The sequence below is a fragment of the Scyliorhinus canicula genome, chromosome 16, assembly GCF_902713615.1.
Source record: "Scyliorhinus canicula chromosome 16, sScyCan1.1, whole genome shotgun sequence".
Classification (NCBI taxonomy): domain Eukaryota; kingdom Metazoa; phylum Chordata; class Chondrichthyes; order Carcharhiniformes; family Scyliorhinidae; genus Scyliorhinus; species Scyliorhinus canicula.
Genome location: NC_052161.1, coordinates 85,058,255 through 85,080,344, shown reverse-complemented (window position 1 = coordinate 85,080,344; position 22,090 = coordinate 85,058,255). Strand labels below are relative to the sequence as shown.

Here is a 22,090-nt window from a genome sequence, read left to right as displayed (position 1 = left end):
CTCTCCCCCTGTCTCTCTCTCTCTCTGTGTCTCTCTCTCTCTCTGTCTCTCTCCCCCTGTCTCTCTCTCTCTCTGTGTCTCTCTCTCTGATTCTCTGTCTCTCCCGGTCTCACTCTCTCTCCCTGTCTCTCTCTCTCTCTCCCTGTCTCTCGGTCTCACTCTCTCGGTCTCTCTCTCTCTCCAGGCCTCTCTCTCTCTCTCTCTCTCGGTCTCCCTGTCTCTCGGTCTCCCTGTCTCTCGGTCTCTCTCTCTCTCGGTCTCACTCTCTCGGTCTCTCTCTCTCTCTCCCCCTGTCTCTCTCTCTCTCTCTGTGTCTCTCTCTCTGATTCTCTGTCTCTCTCGGTCTCACTATCTCTCTGTCTTTTATCTGTGTCTCTCTCCCCCTGTCTCTCTCTCTCTCGGTCTCTCTCTGTCTCTTTCTCTCTCTGTCTCTCTTTATATCTTTCTCTGTCTCACTCTTTCTCTCTTCACTTCTGTTTCGGCGTTGCCCTGGGAGACCACGCAGCCGGGCGGGCGGGGCCAGTGGGTGTTTTGATGTCACGGGTAGGGGGCGTGGCCCTTGCCCTTGGGGGTCGGAGGGCGGGGAACTAGCGGCGCATGCGCATTGGCCCCAGTTGGTTGCGGCGGCGGCGGCGGCTACGGGCGGGGCTCCAGGAGTCAGAGGTCAGGTCTGGGAACCCGGAAGTGGAGGGGGACTAAGCAGAGATGGTGCTGGAACTGGAGGAATGTGTGAAAGATTCTCCCAGATTCAGGTGAGGAAAACACCCCCCACATATCCCCCTCAGAATCAAAATTCAAATTTACCCCAACGAGACAAATTCTCCCCAAAATACCAGCTGACCCCACAGACAATCAAGTTTAACCCAGATACTCCCAATTCACCCCCAGGGTCAGATTTGCCCCAAAAAACTCCCAGTTGATCCCCAGAGAGTTGAATTTACCCCTCCCCAGATCCTCAATTGACCTCTTTCCCCCCCCCCCGCCCCCCAAAAAAAACATTTGCCTTGAGGAATCCCAATTCACCCCAAAGAATAAAATTGATCTCAAAAAAATCCCAAACGGTCCCCAAAGAGTCGAATCTATCCCAGAAAATTCCAATTCACCCCCAAAGAATGAAGCTTATCTCCCAAAAATCCATATTTTTCAAGAATTATAGATTCCCTACAGTGCAGGAGGTCATTTGGCCCATCTAGTCTGCGCCGGCCCTCCAAAAAAGCACCTGACGTAGGCCTACTTCCCTGCACTTTCCCTGTAATCCCACCTAACCGTTGGGAGAAATTTAGCATGGCCAATCCACCTAACCTGTACGTCTTTGGACTGTGGGAGGAAACCAGAACACACGGAAGAAACCCATGCAATCATGGGGAGAAAGTGCAAACTCCATTCAGATGTCATCCAAGGCTGGAATTGAACCTGTGTCCCTGGCACTGTGAGGCAGCAGTGCTGACCCACTGTGCCACCCACAGAATCAAATTTATCCCAAAAAAGCTTTACATACTCCTAAAGGGTCACATTTATCCAAAAAAATCCCAACTGGCCCCCAAATAATCAAATTCATTCCACATATGCTTTATTACCCTTAAATAATCTAATTTATCCCAGTAAATCCTAATTTACCTATTTTTCCCAAAATATCCCTATTTTCCCCCAAATAGTCAAATTTATCCCAATAAATCCTTATTTAACTGTATATATCAAATTTATGCCCCAAATTCCCAATTTAACTCTCCAAAAAAATCTAAATTTTTCTCAAACTCCCCATTTATCCCAAAGAATCAAATTTAACCCTGAGGAATCAGATTTATTCCAAAAAATTCCTCTTCATTCCCTATTCAAATCATATTTATCCCCCAAATTCCCCATTAACTCTCAATTAATCATATTTGTCCCCAAAAACACATTTACCTCCAAAGAATAAATTCAACCGAAAACATTTCAATTTCACCCCCCCCCCCCCCCCCCACCCTCCAAAAAAAAAAATCCAGGTACCTTGGTTCAATTCCGGCCTCGGGTGACTATCTGTTTGGAGTTTGCACTTTCTCCCCGTGACTGCGCGAGTTTCCTCCTGGTGCTCCGGTTTCTTCCTATGGTTCAAAGATGTGCAGATTAGGTGGATTGGCCATGATAAATTGCCCTTAGTGTCTAGTGTCAAAATTGCCCTTAGTGTTGGGTGGGGTTATTGGGTTATGGGGATAGGGTGGAGGTGTGGATTTAAATAGAGTGCTCTTTCCAAGGGCCGGTGCAGATTTGTTGGGCCGAATGCACTACACTGTAAATTTAATGATTCTATAGGAGTTAAATTTATTGTGAAATATCCCTATTTCCTCCCAAAGAATCAAATGTATCCTAATAAATTTACCTGCAGAGAATCAAATTGATTCCAAAATATCCCTATTTTCTTCAAAACAGCTAGTTATCGCCCAGAAAATCCCTATTTCTTCACAAATATCCCCCAAATTCCTTATTTACTCCTAAATAATCAAATTTATCTCAAAGAACATAGGAACATAGGAATTAGGAGCAGATGTAGGCAATTCACACCTTCGAGCCTGCTCCTCCATTCAATCAGATCATGGCTGATCTCTTCCTGGTCTCAAATCCACCTCCCCACCTATTGCCCATATCCCTTTAACCCGTTTTTTAAATCAGAAATATATCTATCTGCTTCTTGAAACCATTTAATGACTCTGATTCCACCGCACTATGGGGCAGCGAGTCCCACACATTCACCACCCTCTACGAGAAGAGTTCTTCCTCACCTCATTTCTAAATCTATCGCCTCTCAACCTGTATAAGACCATAAGATATAGGAGCAGAATTAGGCCATTCGGCCCATGAAGTCTGCCCCGCCATTCAATCATAGCTGACATGTTTCTCATCCCCATTCTCCTGCTTTCCCCCCGTAACATGGAAGGCCATGACATCAGCCTTCCTCCTCTCCATGAGCTCCGCCTTCACTGAACCCCCAAATATCGGCACCAAAGTCCGGGTCTACATCCTCCTCCATTATCCTGGCTAAGACCGCGAACGCTCCTGTCCAGAATCTTCCCAATTTTTTGCACCCGCAAAACATGTGCTCGTGATTCGCTGGCCCGCGCCCACACCTCTCACACTCATCTGCTTCCCCCTTGAAAGAACCCATGCATTCTCGCCCGAGTCATATGCACACTGTGCACCACCTTAAACTGTATCAGGCTCATCCTTGCACAATGCACAAGAGGAGGTCCCGTTTACCCTACACAGTGCTTCGCTCCATAACTCCAGTTGAACTCCCCTCCTAACTCCGCTTCTCATTTCTCCTTGATCTTCACCACCCGCTCGCCTCCCTGCTCCCCCAGCCACTCATATATCCCCAATTATTCCCTCCCCTTCCACATCTGGAAACAGCAGTCGCTCCAGCAGGGTGTATCCTGACAAACTAGGGAAACCCCCTCCAGACCTTTCGCGCAAAGTCCCGAACTTGCAGACACCCGAACTCACTAGCCCTCGGCAGCTCTACACTCTCCCTTAGCTCCTCTAGACTGGCGAACCCTTCCTCCAAATACAGATCCCTCATCTTGACCAGCCCCACTTCCCTCCACCTTCTGTATACACTATCCATCCCCCCCTGGCTCAAACCCATTATTCTCACACAGCGGCATTAGCACTGACACCCCTTCCACCCTAAAGTGCCTCCTCAACTGATTCCATATCTTCATGATTTGATTGCACCATTGGGCTCCCTGAATACCTACTCCGAGCCATTGGCATGCTGCCGTCGCCATTGCCCTCAAACTAGAACCCTTACAAAATTCCTCCTCCATCCTAACCCACTCTACTCCTTCTCCTTCCCACCACCGCCACACGTTGTCCACATTCGCCGCCCAATAATAATGAAGCAAGTTCGGCAACGCCAACCACCCTTGCTGCCTCTGTAGCAGGGTCCTCCCCACCCTCGGCACCTTCCCTGCCCATACAAAGTCAGAAATGGTCGTGTCCAATTTCTGAAAAAAGGCCTTTGGCATAAAGATCGGGAGACTTTGATAGATAAACAAGAACCTCGGCAGAATATTTATTTTCACCACTCGGACCCTCCCCGCCAGCGGTAAGTGCAGTTTATCCCACTTCTTAACATCCTCCCTAACCTCCTCCACCAGCTTCGATAAGTTCCACTTGTGGAGCCCCGTCCATTCCCTCGCTACCTGAATCCCGAAATACCTAAACCTAGCCCACGCAACCGTAAATGGCATCCCCCCTAAATTAGGCCGCTGTACCAGCTCATTCACCGGGAATACCTTGCTTTTCCCTACATTCAGCTTCCTACATACCCTGAGAACCCTTCAAATCTCCCCAGCAGGCCCATAATCCTTCCCATACTCTCCAACGGATCCATAAGATCATAAGACATAGGAGCAGAATTAGGCCACTTGGCCTATCAAGGCTGCTCCGCCATTCAATCATGGCTGATACTTTCTCATCCCCATTGTCCTGCCTTCTCCTCATAACCCCTGATCCGAAACAAACAACAAGAGGTCATCGGCATAGAGGGTCACCTGAGACTCCCTCTGTCCCCTCATAATCCCTCGCCACTCTGCTGACCCCTGAAAGCCATCGCCAATGGCTCTATGGCCAGCGCAAACAGCAACGGCGACAGCGGGCACCCTTGCCTCATACCCTGTGTAAGTCAAAGCTTTGTGAGCTCATATCATTGCTCCTCACCCTCGCCCTTGGTGCCACATAGGGGCTGTTTAGCACAGGGCTAAATCACTGGCTTTGAAAGCAGACCAAGCAGGCCAGCAGCACGTTTCGATTCCCGTAACAGCCTCCCCGAATAGGTGCCGGAATGTGGCGACTAGGGGCTTTTCACAGTAACTTCATTTGAAGCCTACTCGTGACAATAAACGATTTTCATTTTTTCATTTCACATACAGCACCCTACCCATGCCACAAACCCAAACCTTCTCAAAACCTCAAACAAGTACCACCACTCCACCCGATCAAATGCCTTTTCCGCGTCCATGGACACCTCCATCTCTAGTACCAGAGCCGCCGATGTATTCATCACTACATTCAACAGCTGTCTATTACTGGGGAGCTGCCTGCCCTTCACGAAGCCTGTTTGATCTTGTGCAGCCACCTCCGGGAAATAATCCTCCATCCTCCCCGCCAACAACTTAGCCAATATTTTCACATGCGCGTTCAATAGTAACATGGGCCTATACGACCCACATTCCACCAGGCCCTTCCCCTTTTCAGGATTAGTGTGATTACTGCCTGTGTCATCGTCTCCGGTATTTCCTTCTCTAGCGCTTCATTAACACCCCAACAGATGTGGTGCCAGGTCCATCGCAGATTCCTTAACAAAATTCCGCCGGGTACCCATCCGGCCCAGGGACCTTCCCTGATCTCATACCCCTGATACTATCCAGCACCTCCCTAAGCCCCAGGGGCTCCTCCCAACACCTGCCTCTTTGCTTCCTCCACCTGGGGAACTTCTAGCTCGTCCTGAAACTGCCCCATGGTCCCCTCCTCTCCCCCCGTCTGCCTCATAACGTCCCTGGTAGTACTCCCTAAACGCCTCGTTTAGCTTCCCCAGCTCCGACACCACATCCTCAGCCCTATCTTCAATATTTGGTGCGCAAGCATGCGGCTCGTTTTCTCCCTGTACTCATATGGCACCCCTCTTGCCCCGCGCACTTGCCCTACGGCCCTCCCCGTTATCAACCTGTCAAACTGGCCCAGCACTTTTTCTTCCTCGACAATCCCTCCACAGTGGGCACCCTCGAATATTCCCTGTCCACCTCCACTATCTCACTCACTAGACGCCATTTACCTCGCTCCTTTCCTTAGCCGCACCAGCCTTAAATAAAATAATTTCCCCCGGACCACTGCCTTCAGTGCTTTCCAAATAATGCCCGCCGACACCTCCCCATTCTGATTCAACGCCACATACTCTTTAATCGCCGCCGGCACCTTATAAAAACCTCCATCTGGCAACAACCCTGAGTCAAACCTCCACCCTGGCCTCTGCTCTCGTCCCGTTCTAAACCGAATCTCCAGCCAGTGGAGTGCATGGTCCGAGATAACTATCCCCACATAGTCTGCCCCCTCCACCCCAACCAAAATCTCCCGACTCACTACAAAGTAATCAATCCTTGAATACACCTTATAGATGTGTGAAAAGAAGGAATATTCCCTTCCCCCTGGGTTCTGAAAGTGCCATGGATCCACCATACCCCCCCCCCCCCCTCCAGCTCCCTTGCCATTCGTACCCTACCCATCAACCTGGGGCTCGATCTATCCACCCTCGGCTCCAGGGCACAGTTAAAATCTCCTCCCGTGATCAACTGGTGCGTGGCCAAATCCGGGATCGCTGCCAGCAACCCCCTCATAAAACCCACATCATCCCAATTTGGGGCATACACATTTACCAACACCACCGGCTCCCCTTCCAATACCCCACTCACAAATCTCCCACCCGGATCACTCACACATCCCATTTTTTCTGCTCATTAAAATCGTCACTCCTCTCGATTTTGAATCAAACCCAAGTGGAAAACCATATCGACACATCCCTTCCTGAACCTAACCTGCTCCTTCATGCGGAGGTGTGTCTCCTGCAGAAAGAGTATCCCTGCTTTCAAGCTCCTGAGGTGCGCAGACACCCCCCCCCCCTTCCGGGACGTTCCACGTTATCAGCCTTGCTGAAGGTTTATGTCTCCAATAATCCCCTCTACCGTCCATCATATTCCCCACTGAACTCCAGACCCCTTAATTCCACCCGAAACATAGTCCAGATGGCCTCTTCTCTGCCCTTGACCATGTCATCTCTCACCCCCTGCCACGTAGCAACAGCCCCCCCCCCGGCAACCCCTCTCGGCCTTCTTCCAACACCTCACTTCTGTTCACCAGCATTACTTGCCAGCCCTGCTCAAAGGCACCTCCCAATGACCTCCCCCGCCCCTCACTCCTCAGCTCCCTGCTGACCTTGCCCTCCCCCGCCCAAACAAACACTCCTTTTGGACTTCAGGCCACCTCCCCCAAAAGCAAACAAACAAATGCTGAACACAAACAGTCCCATAAAACAGGAGCGGGGGTGGGAACATCAATCCCCTCATAAACTCTTCACCCCCACCACCCTTTACAATCCCCAACAGAAAACAGCAAACCCAGAAAAGCACCCCCTCCAAACCGAAGGGGGCGGAAATCCCCCAATCCCTACTCCCACTCCAAACATGTTCACCAACTGGGTTCCGATATCCTGATAAATTTGGACATTGTTCTCCTCCCATTCACAGGTATGCTTCTCCCTGGCACAACGCAAAATCTTCTCTTTTTCCACAAATTTGTGGAGTCTCACTTTCACCGCGGCTCCCCAGCTCCAGGCTACTGCCTCGGGGACCTATGTGCTTGGTCCACTTCAGGCCCCTTCTCTCACCAGCCCGCTAGCATCTTCGAGACCTACCTTGTGTCACTCACCCCTTCCACTCCTTGAGGCAGGCCCACTGTTCGCAAGTTCTGCCTTCTCGAGGTATTCTCCTGCTCCTGCACCTTTACCCTCACCTCCGCCTCCAGAGCCACCATACGATCGCTGCAGTCCGAGATCACTCCTTCGATCTCTCGAATCTGTGACCCCTGCACCGCCAAACACTTCATCACCCGTCCCATCGAACTCTTCAGGGATGCCGCAGCTCCTTCAGGCGATCCTCCCGCGTTTCCTTCATCTGTTGGCGGAGTTCCTCCTTAATAAAAGCCATCAACTGCTCCAACTGGGGCTTTCCACCTTGCACCAGCTCTTCCCATCCTTACACTGGCTACTGCTCTTTGGCCAGGTCTCTCCCCGTCTTCTGCTGGGTTTGGTAACCAGCGGACATACCACTCCCGGGGGAAACTACTCCGACCTTCACCTACACCTTTTCGTCAAACTTCCACCCAGTATCGGGTAAAAAGAGCTCTTTTCTGTGCCTTCAAGCAGGAGCTGCCGTGTGCGACCACTCACAAAATGGCCGCCACGGGATGTATCGATAACCTCACACTTATCTACACTAAAGTCCATCTGCCAAACGTTTACCCAATCTCCAAGCCTTTCTATATCCATCTGTAAAATCTCTATCTCCTCTTCACTGCCTGCTTCCCATCTATTTCAGTAGCATCCACAAATTTAATTTTGCAAAGTTACAGTCTGTCCCTGCTTGCAGATCATTTATAGAAATTGTAAACGGTTGAGATTCGAGGACCGATCCATGCGGGACCCTACTAGTTACAGTTCACCAGCCAGAGAAGGACCCATTTATCCCTTAACTCTGCTTTCTGCCAGTTAGCCAAACCTCAACCCAATCTAGTTCTCTACCCCCAATTTCTTGCGACCTCACTATATAATCACAAAATATATCAAGGTTTCCTGCAAAAATCTCTGTTGACTCCCCAAAGAATGGAATTCATCCCAGAAAGTCCCTACTCAGCCCTGAAAGAATTACTTTCATCCAATAAATCCCCGTTTACCCCGATGGATTCAGATTTATTCCAATAAATCCCTACTTCAAAGAATCAGATTGATCCCAAATAAATTGCCGTTTATTTTCAAGGACTCAAATTTATCTCCCCCAAAATCCCTATTTCCTCCCAAATAATTAAATAAATCCCTGAAAAATCCCTGTTTATACCCAAGGAACCAATTTCCCTCCCCCACAAATTCCCTATTTACTCCAAAGAATCAAATCTATCCCAAAATACACTAATACGCATTAAAGCAAAACAATGTTTATTCTATGAACTCGGTTAACCTTTTTAAAACATACAGTGAACACCTGAGAAACTATCAATTCAAATACACCTCCAATGAATACAACACTGAGTAATCCCTAAACTTTCCTTTTAACATGCATGAGACAAAAACCCTTTTTACAGAAGCACATAATCAGGTTTAAATTCTCTACTGAGAGCAGTTATCACTCTGAATTCACCAAATGATCAAGAGATAGTCTTTAGATGGCAGAGAGAACAACAGTACACCTTCTTTGGCTGGCTGCAGCTCCAACACTATAAACGAAACCAGAAAACACAGACACACCCAAGCTTTTCCTCAAAGTGAAACTATAAAGCAGAGCCAGAGGTCAGCTCCACCCACACTCTGACATCACTGCAGCTACTTGAGCAGACAACCATTTCTTAAAGTGACATTCCCATGACACCTCTCTCTGCCCATCTCTCTCTCTGTCTGCCCCTCTCTCTGTCTCTCTCTCTCTCTCTGTGCCTCTCGATTTCTTTGTGACTCTCTCACTCTCTCACTCTCAGGGTGACACTACACCAGATGGAGAATGATGTCCAGGCGCTGGAAGGGAAGCTGGAGAATGTGAGTCAGAAACGCAGCTTTTGATTAGCCATTGCATCCCTCACTCGCGCTGTCTCCTCATTCCCTCACTCCTCTCATCAGCTGCCCCATTTGCACCATCTTCCCACGCCCCCGTATAGAACATTCCCTGCCTTCGACCCGGCTCGCTCGCTCCCTCTACCCCCTCCGCTGCCTCTCTCCCTCCCTCCCTTCCCCGCCTCTCTCCCTCCCACTCACAGCCCCCACCCCTGCGTCCCTGGCCCCAGCCGCCTCCCCGTGTCCCCGGCCCCCCTGCGTCCCTGACCCCCCCCCTCCCGCGTCCCCGGCCCCCCCCCGCGTCCCCGCCCCCCCACGCGTCCCCCCCCCACACCTCCCCGCGTCCCTGGCCCCCGCCGCCCCCCGCGTCCTGGCCCCCGCCGCCCCCCGCGTCCCTGGCCCCCGCCGCCCCCCCGCGTCCCTGGCCCCCGCCATCTCCCCGCGTCCCTGGCCCTCCCCGCGTCCCTGGCCCCCGCCGCCCCCCGCGTCCCTGGCCCCCGCCGCCCCCCGCGTCCCTGGCCCCCGCCGCCCCCCCGCGTCCCTGGCCCCCGCCATCTCCCCGCGTCCCCGCCCCCCCCACCTCCCCGCGCCCTGGCCCCCCGCCGCCCCCCGCGTCCCTGGCCCCCGCCGCCCCCCGCGTCCCTGGCCCCCGCCGCCCCCCGCGTCCCTGGCCCCCGCCGCCCCCCGCGTCCCTGGCCCCCGCCGCCCCCCCCGCGTCCCTGGCCCCCGCCATCTCCCCGCGTCCCTGGCCCTCCCCGCGTCCCTGGCCCCCGCCGCCCCCCGCGTCCCCTGGCCCCCGCCGCCCCCCGCGGCCCTGGCCCCCGCCGCCCCCCCGCGTCCCTGGCCCCCGCCGCCCCCCGCGTCCCTGGCCCCCGCCGCCCCCCCGCGTCCCTGGCCCCCGCCGCCCCCCCGCGTCCCTGGCCCCCGCCATCTCCCCGCGTCCCTGGCCCTCCCCGCGTCCCTGGCCCCCGCCGCCCCTCCGCGTCCCCAGCCCCCCGCCGCCTTCCCATGCCCCTCGAAAAGTGACCCTTAACCGTACTCCCTATTGTGCACTGTATAACTTGAATGTTTTCTGCACTGTGACCGCTGAGTCTTTACCCTGACGTCCTGCACTGTCACCCGTGAGCCTTTACCCTGAACTTACCCCGCACTCTGACCCCTGAACCTTTACCCTGACGTCCTGCACTGTGATCCCTGACTGTCCATTGGCCTTATCCTGCACTATGACTCTTGACCTTCCCTTGACTATATCCTGCACTGCGACCCCTAACCCTTGCCTGAGCATGAATTTTAACTCATTGCATTCTGGTTGTGTTTCTGTTGAGGTGGTCAATCTGTGTGAGGCAATGATCGATTCTGGACATGCCTACAACAGGGCCAACAGACGGCTCGTAGAGGCAATTCAGGGGCTGTCACAGAGCCTGAAAGACAAAGGACTATCGGTGAGTATTATCCTGTGTCAGTGTTTCACCAGTTTAGCACACTGGGGCTGTTTAGCACACTGGGCTAAATCGCTGGCTTTGAAAGCAGTCCAAGAGGGGGGGGAGAGAAGAGGGGGGGAGGGGGGGGGGGGGGGGGGGAGAGAAGGGGGGGGGGGGAGAAGAGGGGGGGGGAGAGAAGAGGCGATAGGGAAGGGAGTGATGCCACAAACCTTGGGGCAGGCATCAATTTCCCTGTTGCTTAAAAAAAGGATAAGGATCCGACGGAGTGTGGGTCGTACAGGCCGATATCACTTCTGAATGCGGACACAAAAGTACTGGCGGGTAGGCTGGAGGCGTGCCTCCCGAAGGAGATAGGTGAAGATCAGACGGAGTTCGTGAGAGGGAGGCAGCTCTTTTCAAATGTTAGACGGGCGTTGAACGTCGTTATGGCACCGGCAGACGGGAAGGAGACAGCTGGTTGTGGCATTGGACGCTGAGTAGGCATTTGACCGCGTAGAATGGGGGTACTTGATCTGGAGCGGTTTGGGATTGGACCAAGATTTGTGAACAGGGTAAAGCTACTACATAAGGAGTCTAAGCCGTGTGTCCGCACAAACAACATCAGCTTGAGATACTTTTCACTCTACCGTGGGACTGGGCAGGGATATCCGATGTCCCCCCTGCTGTTTGCACTCTCGATTGAGCCATTGGCCATCGCATTAAGAAGTTTGGGGGTATGGAAAGGAATAGTGCGGGGGGGGATTGATAGAGCTACCATGCGATACTAGCAGCACTTTGCAATTACTAGAACACAGTAGAAATTTAAGTTAAAACTTAGTTTTATTTGCCTTCTATTGATTACAATTGAGAGTTGTTTAAAAGTCTAATTCTCTAATAGGTCCAGCCAGCACAGGACTCACAGAGGGGCAATTTGTAGACAATTGAAGTTTTCAAAGAATCACAGAAATAATTTTCTTGTTTAGGCAAACAGCTCGTAATAACTTGAAAAGTCAAAGTCAGAAAGTGAAATATGAAAGACAGCAAATAGTTAAGTCAAAGTATAGATTGATTCTGGACACAGAGAGAGAGAGAATTATCCAGCTAAAAATGGCCAAATGAAACCTCAGTTATACTGCATCATATCTGACTTCAACCATCTAATTACATCCCTATGATTTAAATGATCTGAGGTTATGAGTGATTCAATAGACATGGGGCTCAATACTAAACAGCTTTCAAACTATCACTTTTACCTATTAGATGTATTAGGAAACAGCGGGCTTCTCCAGGGATAGAACATAGGGTGTCCTTTTATGCCGATGACTTGCTGCTATACGTGTCGGAACCGAGTGTGTCGATAGGGGGAATATTAGAGCTGCTTCGAGGATTTGGGTCTTTCTCGGGGTACAAACTAAACCTAGACAAGAGTGAGTGTCTACGCTGGGGGGGGGGGGGGGGCTGCTATTCCGTAGGGCAGGGACTCACTTTAGATACCTGGGGGTGCAGGTTGCCCGAGTTTTGGGGGGGAGGGGGGGTTCCGCAGGTACAACATCTCTAGTTTGGTAGGGAGAGTGAAAGCCGATCTGGTAAGGTGGGATGGTCTCCCTCTGTCACTGGCGGGCCGGGTACAGGCCGTTAAAATTAATGTGCTGCCGTGATTTCTGTTTATTTTTCAATGCCTGCCGATTTTCCTGCCAAAGGCATTTTTTTTTAGAGAGATTGAGGGAAGGATTACTTTGTTCATACGGGGAGGGAAAGTGGCCAGAGTGAGGAAGGTGCTGCTACAGACGGGAAGGCAGGCAGGGGTTTGGGTCTCCCAAACCTGATGTATTATTACTGGGCGGCGAATGTGGAGAAGGTGTGGAGCTGGGTCAGAGGGGCTGATTCCCAGTGGGTCAGAATGGAGGAGGGTTTGTGCAGGGGGTCGGGACTGAAAGCACAAGCAACAGCGCCGCTCCCGATAGCCCCGGGGAAATACTCAGGGAATCCGGTAATAATAGCTTCATTGAAAATCTGGAGGCAGTTTCGCCAACACCTCGGGTTGGGGGCAGGGTCAAGGGATATGCCGATTCAGGGGAACCACAGATTTGAGCCAGGGAAGTGGGATGGAAATGGGAAGAGAAGGGGATTAAGACACAAAAAGATTTGTTTCTTAGGGGTCGGTTTGCAGGATTGAAGGAGCTGGGAGCGAAGTATGGGCTGGAGCAGGGAGAAATGTTTAGATACATGCAGTTTTGAGATTTTGCCAGGAAGGAGATACAGAGCTTCCCGGTGGAGCCGGCCTCCACATTGCTGGAGGAGGTGCTGACGACAGGGGGACTGGAGAAGGGGGTAGTGTCAGTGGTTTACGGAGCTATTTTGGAAGAGGAGAAGGCACCACTGGAAGGGATCAAAGCAAAGTGGGAGGAAGAGTTTGGTCCTGTCCAAAGCTAGAGGAGTACTGGAAGGAAGTTTTTAGGGTAATTTCTAAAGTGGTGCACGTGAAACTGGACTCGGGGGTCCCCCGGGAGGCCACATTCGGGGTGTCGGACCAGCCAGGGTTGGAAACGGGTGAAGAGGCAGATGTTTTAGCCTTCACCTCGTTGATCGCCCAAAGGCGGATCCTGATAGGTTGGAGAGCAGCCTCTCCACCCTGTGCCCTGGCGTGGCGGGGGGACCTGTTGGAATTCTTGGCCCTTGAGAAGGTTAAGTTTGAACTGAGGGAAAGGATGGAGGGATTCTACAATTCACGGGCATTATTCATCATGCACTTTCAAGAACTGGATAACATCGAACATTAGTTGGGGTGGGGGGAGGGGGGGTGGTGTGTGTCAATGGCAACTATGGGTGATCCCTAATTCATTTTTGTCAGTTGTTTATATAAACTTGTGGGTTAATGTTTGGGGGTTGGTGGGAGGATGGTATGGTTGTTATTGATATCGGGATTGACATATCTGTTGCTGATGATTGTTTATTATTGGTGGGTGTAAATTTGGGAGAAAATGCGAAAAAGGAGAATAAAAAAATATTTTAAACAACACTCCCAGGACAAGTACAGCACGGGGTTAGAACAGAGTAAAGCTCCCTCTATACTGTCCCCATCAAACACTCCCAGGACAGGTACAGCACAGGGTTAGATACAGAGTAAAGCTCCCTCTACACTGTCCCCATCAAACACTCCCAGGACAGGTACAGCACCGGGTTAGATACAGAGTAAAGCTCCCTCTGCACTGTCCCCATCAAACACTCCCAGGACAGGTACAGCACCGGGTTAGATACAGAGTAAAGCTTCCTTTACACTGGCATACGTGAGGTAGAGATCAGAATTTACTCAAGAAATCTTAAACCTCCTTTTTCTTTCTAGAACATTCTGGAGCAGTGTGTGGAAGGGCTGCAGGAGATGATCGAGTACCACACAGTGAGCTGCACATTGAAACATTTCTCACACGCTCTGTGTCGCCTGCTCTCTTTTTGTCTGTCTCTTTAGATGGGTGTTTATGGTTCACTTCGTGCCCTCCCCACACCCCACCGCCTGCATGGCCCCCACCATGTCCCACTCCAATCCCACCCTCCCAATTTTCCACCCTTCCCATGCCGTCCCCCTCCCCGAGTCCTTCCCCCTCCCCGAGTCCTTCCCCCTCCCCGCGTCCTTCCCCCTCCCCGCGTCCTTCCCCCTCCCCGCGTCCTTCCCCCTCCCCCAGCGTCCGCCCCCCCTCCCCCAGCGTCCGCCCCCCCCTCCCCCAGCGTCCGCCCCCCCTCCCCCAGCGTCCGCCCCCCCTCCCCCAGCGTCCGCCCCCCACCGTCCCCCCAGCGTCCGCCCCCCCCCCAGCGTCCGCCCCCCCCTCCCCCAGCGTCCGCCCCCCTCCCCCAGCGTCCGCCCCTCCCTCCCCCAGCGTCTGCCTCCCCCAGCGTCTGCCCCCCCCCTCCCCCAGCGTCTGCCCCCCCCCTCCCCAGCGTCTGCCCCCCCCCCATCCCTCAGCGGCCGCCCCCCCCCCCATCCCCAGCGGCCACCCCCCCCTCCCCCGGCGGCCACCCCCCTCCCCCAGCGGCCGCCCCCCCCCCTCCAGTGGCCGCCCTCCCTCCCCCGCAACCCTCACCTGCGCCGCGCCCCCCTCCCCTGCGCTGCGCCCCTCCCTCCTGCGCCGCGCCCCTCTCCCCTGCGCTGCGCCCCTCCCTCCTGCGCCGCGCCCCTCCCCTCTGCGCCGCACCCCTCCCCCCCCGCGCCGCGACCCTGCCCCCGCGCCGCGACCCTGCCCCCGCGCCGCGACCCTGCCCCCGCGCCGCGACCCTGCCCCCGCGCCGCGACCCTGCCCCCGCGCCGCGACCCTGCCCCCGCGCCGCGACCCTGCCCCCGCGCCGCGACCCCTGCCCCCGCGCCGCGACCCTGCCCCCCACGCCGCGACCCTGCCCCCGCGCCGCGACCCTGCCCCCGCGCCGCGACCCTGCCCCCAGCGCCGCGACCCTGCCCCCGAGCCGCGACCCTGCCCCCGAGCCGCGACCCTGCCCCCGAGCCGCGACCCTGCCCCCGAGCCGCGACCCTGCCCCCCGAGCCGCGACCCTGCCCCCCGCGCCGCGACCCTGCCCCCCGCGCCGCGACCCTGCCCCCCGCGCCCCTGCCCCCGCTCCGCGCCCTGCCCCCCCGGCTCCGGGACCCTGCCCCGGCTCCGTGACCCTGCCCCGGCTCCGTGACCCTGCCCCGGCTCCGCGACCCTGCCCCGGCTCCGGGACCCTGCCCCGGCTCCGGGACCCTGCCCCCACGCCGGGACCCTGCCCCCGAGCCGCGACCCTGCCCCCCGCGCCGCGACCCTGCCCCCCGAGCCGCGACCCTGCCCCCCGCGCCGCGACCCTGCCCCCCCGCGCCGCGACCCTGCCCCCCCGCGCCGCGCCCCTGCCCCCGCGCCGCGCCCCTGCCCCCCGCGCCGCGCCCCTGCCCCCCGCGCCGCGCCCCTGCCCCCCGCGCCGCCACCCTGCCCCCCGTGCCGCCACCCTGCCCCCCGCGCCGCGACCCTGCCCCCCGCCCGCGCCCCTGCCCCCCGCGCCGCGCCCCTGCCCCCCGCGCCGCGCCCCTGCCCCCCCGCGCCGCGACCCTGCCCCCCGCGCCGCGACCCTGCCCCCCGCGCCGCGCCCCTGCCCCCCGCGCCGCGACCCTGCCCCCCGCGCCGCGCCCCTGCCCCCCGCGCCGCGACCCTGCCCCCGTGCCGCGACCCTACCCCCTTCCCTCCCCCCACGCCGTGCACCTGCCCCCCCCGTGCCCCTCCCCTCCCGCTCTCTCTCTTCCCCCCCTATCTATCTCTCTTCCTCCCCCTCTGTCTAGCTCTCTCTCTCTCTCTTCCCCCCCCTCTATCTATCTCTCTTCCTCCCCCTCTGTCTCTCTCTCTCTCTCTCTCTCTTTCCCCCCCCCCCATCTCTCTCTCTCTCTCTCTCTCTTCCCCCCCCCCCCCCCATCTCTCTCTCTCTCTTCCTCCCCCCTCTATCTCTCTCTAACGTGCCTGTCTTTCTATCTCCAATTGCTCTTCCTTGTCGATGTCTGTGTTAATTGTGAACCTTTTCTTTCAGATGCTTTTAGATCAAACTGATCGAGCAATTAAAACTCAGCTACAGAATATCATCACTCAGTGAGTATAACAGGAGAATGTATCTAACTCCGTGCTGTACCTGCCCTGGGAGTGTTTGATGGGGACAGTGTAGAGGGAGCTTTACTCTGTATCTAACCCCATGCTGTACCGGTCCTGGGAGTGTTTGATGGGGACAGTGTAGAGGGAGCTTTACTCTGTATCTAACCCCGTGCTGTACCTGTCCTGGGAGTGTTTGATGGGGACAGTGTAGAGGGAGCTTTACTCTGTATCTAACCCCGTGCTGTACCTGTCCTGGGAGTGTTTGATGGGGACAGTGTAGATGGAGCTTTACTCTGTATCTAACTCCGTGCTGTACCTGCCCTGGGAGTGTTTGATGGGGACAGTGTAGAGGGAGCTTTACTCTGTATCTAACCCCGTGCTGTACCTGTCCTGGGAGTTTTTGATGGGGACAGTGTAGAGGGAGCTTTACTCTGTATCTAACCCTGTGCAATTCCTGCTCTGGGAGTTTGATGGGGACAGTGTAGAGGGAGCTTTACTCTGTATCTAACCCAGTGCTGTACCTGTCCTGGGAGTGTTTGATGGGGTCAGCGTAGAGGGAGCTTTACTCTGTATCTAACTCTGTGCTGTACCTGTCCTGGGAGTGTTTGATGGGGACAATGTAGAGGGAGCTTTACTCTGTATCTAACCCCATGCTGTACCTGTCCTGGGAGTGTTTGATGGGGTCAGCGTAGAGGGAGCTTTACTCTGTATCTAACTCTGTGCTGTACCTGTCCTGGGAGTGTTTGATGAGGACAATGTAGAGGGAGCTTTACTCTGTATCTAACCCCATGCTGTACCTGTCCTGGGAGTGTTTGATGGGGTCAGCGTAGAGGGAGCTTTACTCTGTATCTAACTCTGTGCTGTACCTGTCCTGGAGTGTTTGATGGGGACAATGTAGAGGGAGCTTTACTCTGTATCTAACCCTGTGCTGTACCTGTCCTGGGAGTGTTTGATGGGGGACAGTGGAGGGGGAGCTTTACTCTGTATCTAACCCTGTGCTGTACCTGTCCTGGGAGTGTTTGATGGGGGACAGTGGAGGGGGAGCTTTACTCTGTATCTAACCCTGTGCTGTACCTGTCCTGGGAGTGTTTGATGGGGGACAGTGGAGGGGGAGCTTTACTCTGTATCTAACACCGTGCTGTACCTGTCCTGGGAGTGTTTGATGGGGACAGTGTAGAGGGAGCTTTACTCTGGCGGCAGTGCTAACCACTGTGCCAACGTGCTGCGCTTCACTGTCGTTAATGTAAGCCCTCTTGTGACACTAAGAAAGATTATTATTATTTAGGGGTACATATAGGGACAGGACACTGACTGATAATGTGTGATTGAGCAGTAGATATTGGGTCAGGGTGCTGATAAGCAATATGTAGAACATAGAACATAGAACAGTACAGCACAGAACAGGCCCTTCGGCCCTCGATGTTGTGCCGAGCCATGATCACCCTACTCAAACCCACGTATCCACCCTATACCCGTAACCCAGCAACCCCCCCCTTAACCTTACTTTTAAGGACACTACGGGCAATTTAGCATGGCCAATCCACCTAACCCGCACATCTTTGGACTGTGGGAGGAAACCGGAGCACCCGGAGGAAACCCACGCACACACGGGGAGGACGTGCAGACTCCACACAGACAGTGACCCAGCCGGGAATCGAACCTGGGACCCTGGAGCTGTGAAGCATTTATGCTAACCACTATGCTACCCTGCTGCCCGTGATAGAGAAGTATATACAGACACATGGCACTGACAGGCAAAGTGTGATATAGGAGTATATATGGGGACAGAGCACTAACTGGCAATCTGTGATTCATGGGGCATATATGGTATTGCTCTTTTATAACCGCAGTGTGTGTTTTAACCTGTACGGTGGACAAAATATCTCACAAGTATTTTAGTTCAATCCAAATTTATTTACTAGACAAGGACGGCATGTGGTACAGTGATGAGCCCTGTGACGCTGAGGTCCCGGGTTCGAGTCCGGCCCTGGGTCGCTGTCCGTGTGGAGTTTGCGCATTCTCCCCGTGTCTGCGTGGGTTTCGCCCCCGCAGCCCGGGGATGTGCAGGTTGGGTGGATTTGCCACGCTGAACTGCCCCTTATTTGGAGTAAAAAATAATTGGGGACTCTAAATTTAAAAAAAAAGAATCTATTTACTAGACACAAGGTTATTTACTTAAGTAATCACACGCTCATGCGCATTGGACTATAACTAACACAAGTAAACGACCTTAACTTAACTTCCAGGTGACCAGCAGATAGAGTAGATATGGCCTTATCCGGTTTCTAACTTCTTGCAGGGCTGGAATTCTTGGAGGTTGTCTGTGTTCTGTGGTGGTCCTTGGATGGATGTTATGGGCCCTTGAACTGGGCTGATGTTGGTAGCTGTGCTGTAGTTGAAAGAGACAGAGTGCGGGCCTGTACTGCCTTTTAACCAGCTTGAGTTTTCCATGCCCCTTTTGTGGGCGGTCTCTGGGTCACATCAGGCTCCACCCCCTGATCAGTTAAGTCCAATCATGGGCTGCCACATCAATTTTGGGGTGGGCACTCGGTGCCAATCCTGGGAGAGCTCCGAGCATGGACTTGGGTGCCGCTTTGTCTGGGAGACAATATGATGGACAAGATAATCCTATTGTTCCTTTAATTGCCTTTAATGGCCCTATTGCAGGTGTAAGTTTCTGCATAAAATCTGGGCCGCAGCTTATATATTTGCAACCTGTATTTAAGCTTGGCCACATTTCCCATCACTCTTTGCAGGAGGCCATTTTAGATGGGCACAATGGACAGAGTACTGACTGGCAATGTGTGACATAGAAGTATATATAGAGAGAGGGCACTGACCAGCAGTGTGATTTAGGAGTATGTAGGGACAGGGCACTGACTGGAAATGCATAATATAGGATTATATACTGACAGGAAACAGCCTGGCAATGTGTGATATAGGGATGCATAGAGGGACAGGGCACTGACTCGCAATGTGTGATATAGGAGTATACATAGGGACAGGGTACTTACTGGCAACATGTGATAAAGTAATATGTATAGGGACGGGGCACTGACTCGCAATGTGTGATATAGGGGTATATATAGGGATGGGGCACTGATCTATCTTTACCTTAAAAACATGTAATGAAGAAGCCTCAACTGCTTCACTGGGCAAGGAATTCCATAGATTCACAACCCTTTGGATGAAGAAGTTCCTCCTAAACTCAGTCCTAAATCTACTTCCCCTTATTTGAGGCTATGTCCCCTAGTTCTGCTTTCACCCGCCAGTGGAAACAACCTGCCCGCATCTATCCTATCTATTCTCTTCATAATGTTAAATGTTTCTATAAGATCCCCCCTCATCCTTCTAAATTCCAACGAGTACAGTCCCAGTCTACTCAACCTCTCCTCATAATCCAACCCCTTCAGCTCTGGGATTAACCTAGTGAATCTCCTCTGCACACCCTCCAGTGCCAGTACGTCCTTTCTCAAGTAAGGAGACCAAAACTGAACACAATACTCCAGGTGTGGCTGCACTAACACCTTATGCAATTGCAACATAACCTCCCTAGTCTTAAACTCCATCCCTCTAGCAATGAAGGACAAAATTCCATTTGCCTTCTTAATCACCTGTTGCACCTGTAAACCAACCTTCTGTGACTCATGCACTAGCACACCCAAGTCTCTCTGCACAGCGGCATGCTTTAATATTTTATCGTTTAAATAATAATCCTGTTTGCTGTTATTCCTACCAAAATGGATAACCTCACATTTGTCAACATTGTATTCCATCTGCCAGACCCTAGCCCATTCACTTAACCTATCCAAATCCCTCTGCAGACTTCCAGTATCCTCTGCACTTTTCGCTTTACCACTCACCTTAGTGTCATCTGCAAACTTGGACACATTGCCCTTGGTCCCCAACTCCAAATCATCTATGTAAATTGTGAACAATTGTGGGCCCAACACGGATCCCTGAGGGACACCACTAGCTACTGATTGCCAACCAGAGAATCACCCATTAATCCCAACTCTTTGCTTTCTATTAATTAGCCAATCCTCTATCCATGCTACTATTTTACCCTTAATGCCATGCATCTTTATCTTATGCAGCAACCTTTTGTGTGGCACCTTGTCAAAGGCTTTCTGGAAATCCAGATATACCACATCCATCGGCTCCCCGTTATCTACTGCACTGGTAATGTCCTCAAAAAATTCCACTAAATTAGTTAGGCATGACCTGCCCTTTATGAACCCATGCTGCGTCTGCCCAATGGGACAATTGCTATCCAGATGCCTCGCTATTTCTTCCTTGATGATAGATTCCAGCATCTTCCCTACTACCGAAGTTAAGCTCACTGGCCTATAATTTCCTGCTTTCTGCCAACCTCCTTTTTTAAACAGTGGCGTCACGTTTGCTAATTTCCAATCCACCGGGACCACCCCAGACTCTAGTGAATTTCGTTAAATTATCACTAGTGCATCTGCAATTTCCCTAGCCATCTCTTTTAGCACTCTGGGATGCATTCCATCAGGGCCAGGAGACTTGTCTACCTTTATCCCCATTAGCTTGCCCATCACTCCCTCCTTAGTGATAACAATCCTCTCAAGGTCCTCACCTGTCATAGCCTCATTTCTATCAGTCACTGGCATGTTATTTGTGTCTTCCACTGTGAAGACCGACCCAAAAAACCTGTTCAGTTCCTCAGCCATTTCCTCATTTCCCATTATTAAAACTCCCTTCTCATCCTCTAAAGGACCAATATTTACCTTAGCCACTCTTTTTTTGTTTTATATATTTGTAAAAACTTTTACTGCCTATTTTTATATTCTGAGCAAGTTTACTCTCATACTCTATCTTACTCTTCATTATAGCTTTTTTAGTAGCTTTCTGTTGCTCCCTAAAGATTTCCCAGTCACTTTGCCACTTTATATGCTTTTTCCTTCAATTTGATACTCTCCCTTATTTCCTTAGATATCCACGGTCGATTTTCCCTCTTTCTACCGTCCTTCCTTTTGTTGGTATAAACCTTTGCTGAGCACTGTGAAAAATCGCTTGGAAGATTCTCCACTGTTCCACCATAAAGTCTTAGCTCCCAGTCTACCGTAGCTAGTTCTTCTCTCATCCCCTTGTAATCTCCTTTGTTTAAACATGAAACACTAGTATTTGATTTTACTTTCTCACCCTCCATCTGTATTTTAAATTCCACCATATTGTGATCGCTCCTTCCGAGAGGATCCCTAACTATGAGATCATGAATCAATCCTGTCTCATTACACAGGACAAGATCTAGGACCGCTTGTTCCCTCGTAGGTTCCATTACATACTGTTCTCGGAAACTATCGCGGATACATTCTATAAACTCCTCCTCGAGGTTGCCTTGACCGACCTGGTTAAACCAATCGACATGTAGATTAAAATCCCCCATGATAACTGCTGTACCATTTCTACATGCATCCGTTATTTCTTTGTTTATTGCCTGAACCACCATAATGTTACTATTTGGTGGCCGATAGACTATTCCTATCAGTGACTTTTTCGCCTTACTATTCCTGATTTCCACCCAAATGGATTCAACCTTATCCTCCATAGCACCGATATCATCCCTAACTATTGCCTGGATGTTATCCTTAAATAACAGAGCTACACCACCTCCCTTACCATCCACTCTGTCCTTCCGAATAGTTTGATACCCTCGGATATTTAACATTGTGTGACATATGGGCAAATATAGGGCAAGGCAT

The 22,090-nt window shown here is 52.8% G+C and overlaps 1 protein-coding gene across 1 annotated transcript in view; it reads left to right on the top strand.

Moving 5' to 3' along the window:
- The first annotated feature begins 623 nt into the window (after nt 1-623).
- The window catches only part of LOC119951005 (arf-GAP with coiled-coil, ANK repeat and PH domain-containing protein 3-like), a 124,200-nt gene continuing 102,733 nt past the window's right edge, over nt 624-22,090 (top strand). Inside the window, exons 1-5 of the mRNA XM_038774036.1 lie at nt 624-752; nt 9,274-9,331; nt 10,672-10,788; nt 14,111-14,164; nt 16,303-16,361. Coding sequence (XP_038629964.1) covers nt 706-752; nt 9,274-9,331; nt 10,672-10,788; nt 14,111-14,164; nt 16,303-16,361 — 335 coding nt within the window. The 5' untranslated portion in view covers nt 624-705. The remainder of the gene's footprint in view (nt 753-9,273; nt 9,332-10,671; nt 10,789-14,110; nt 14,165-16,302; nt 16,362-22,090) is intronic.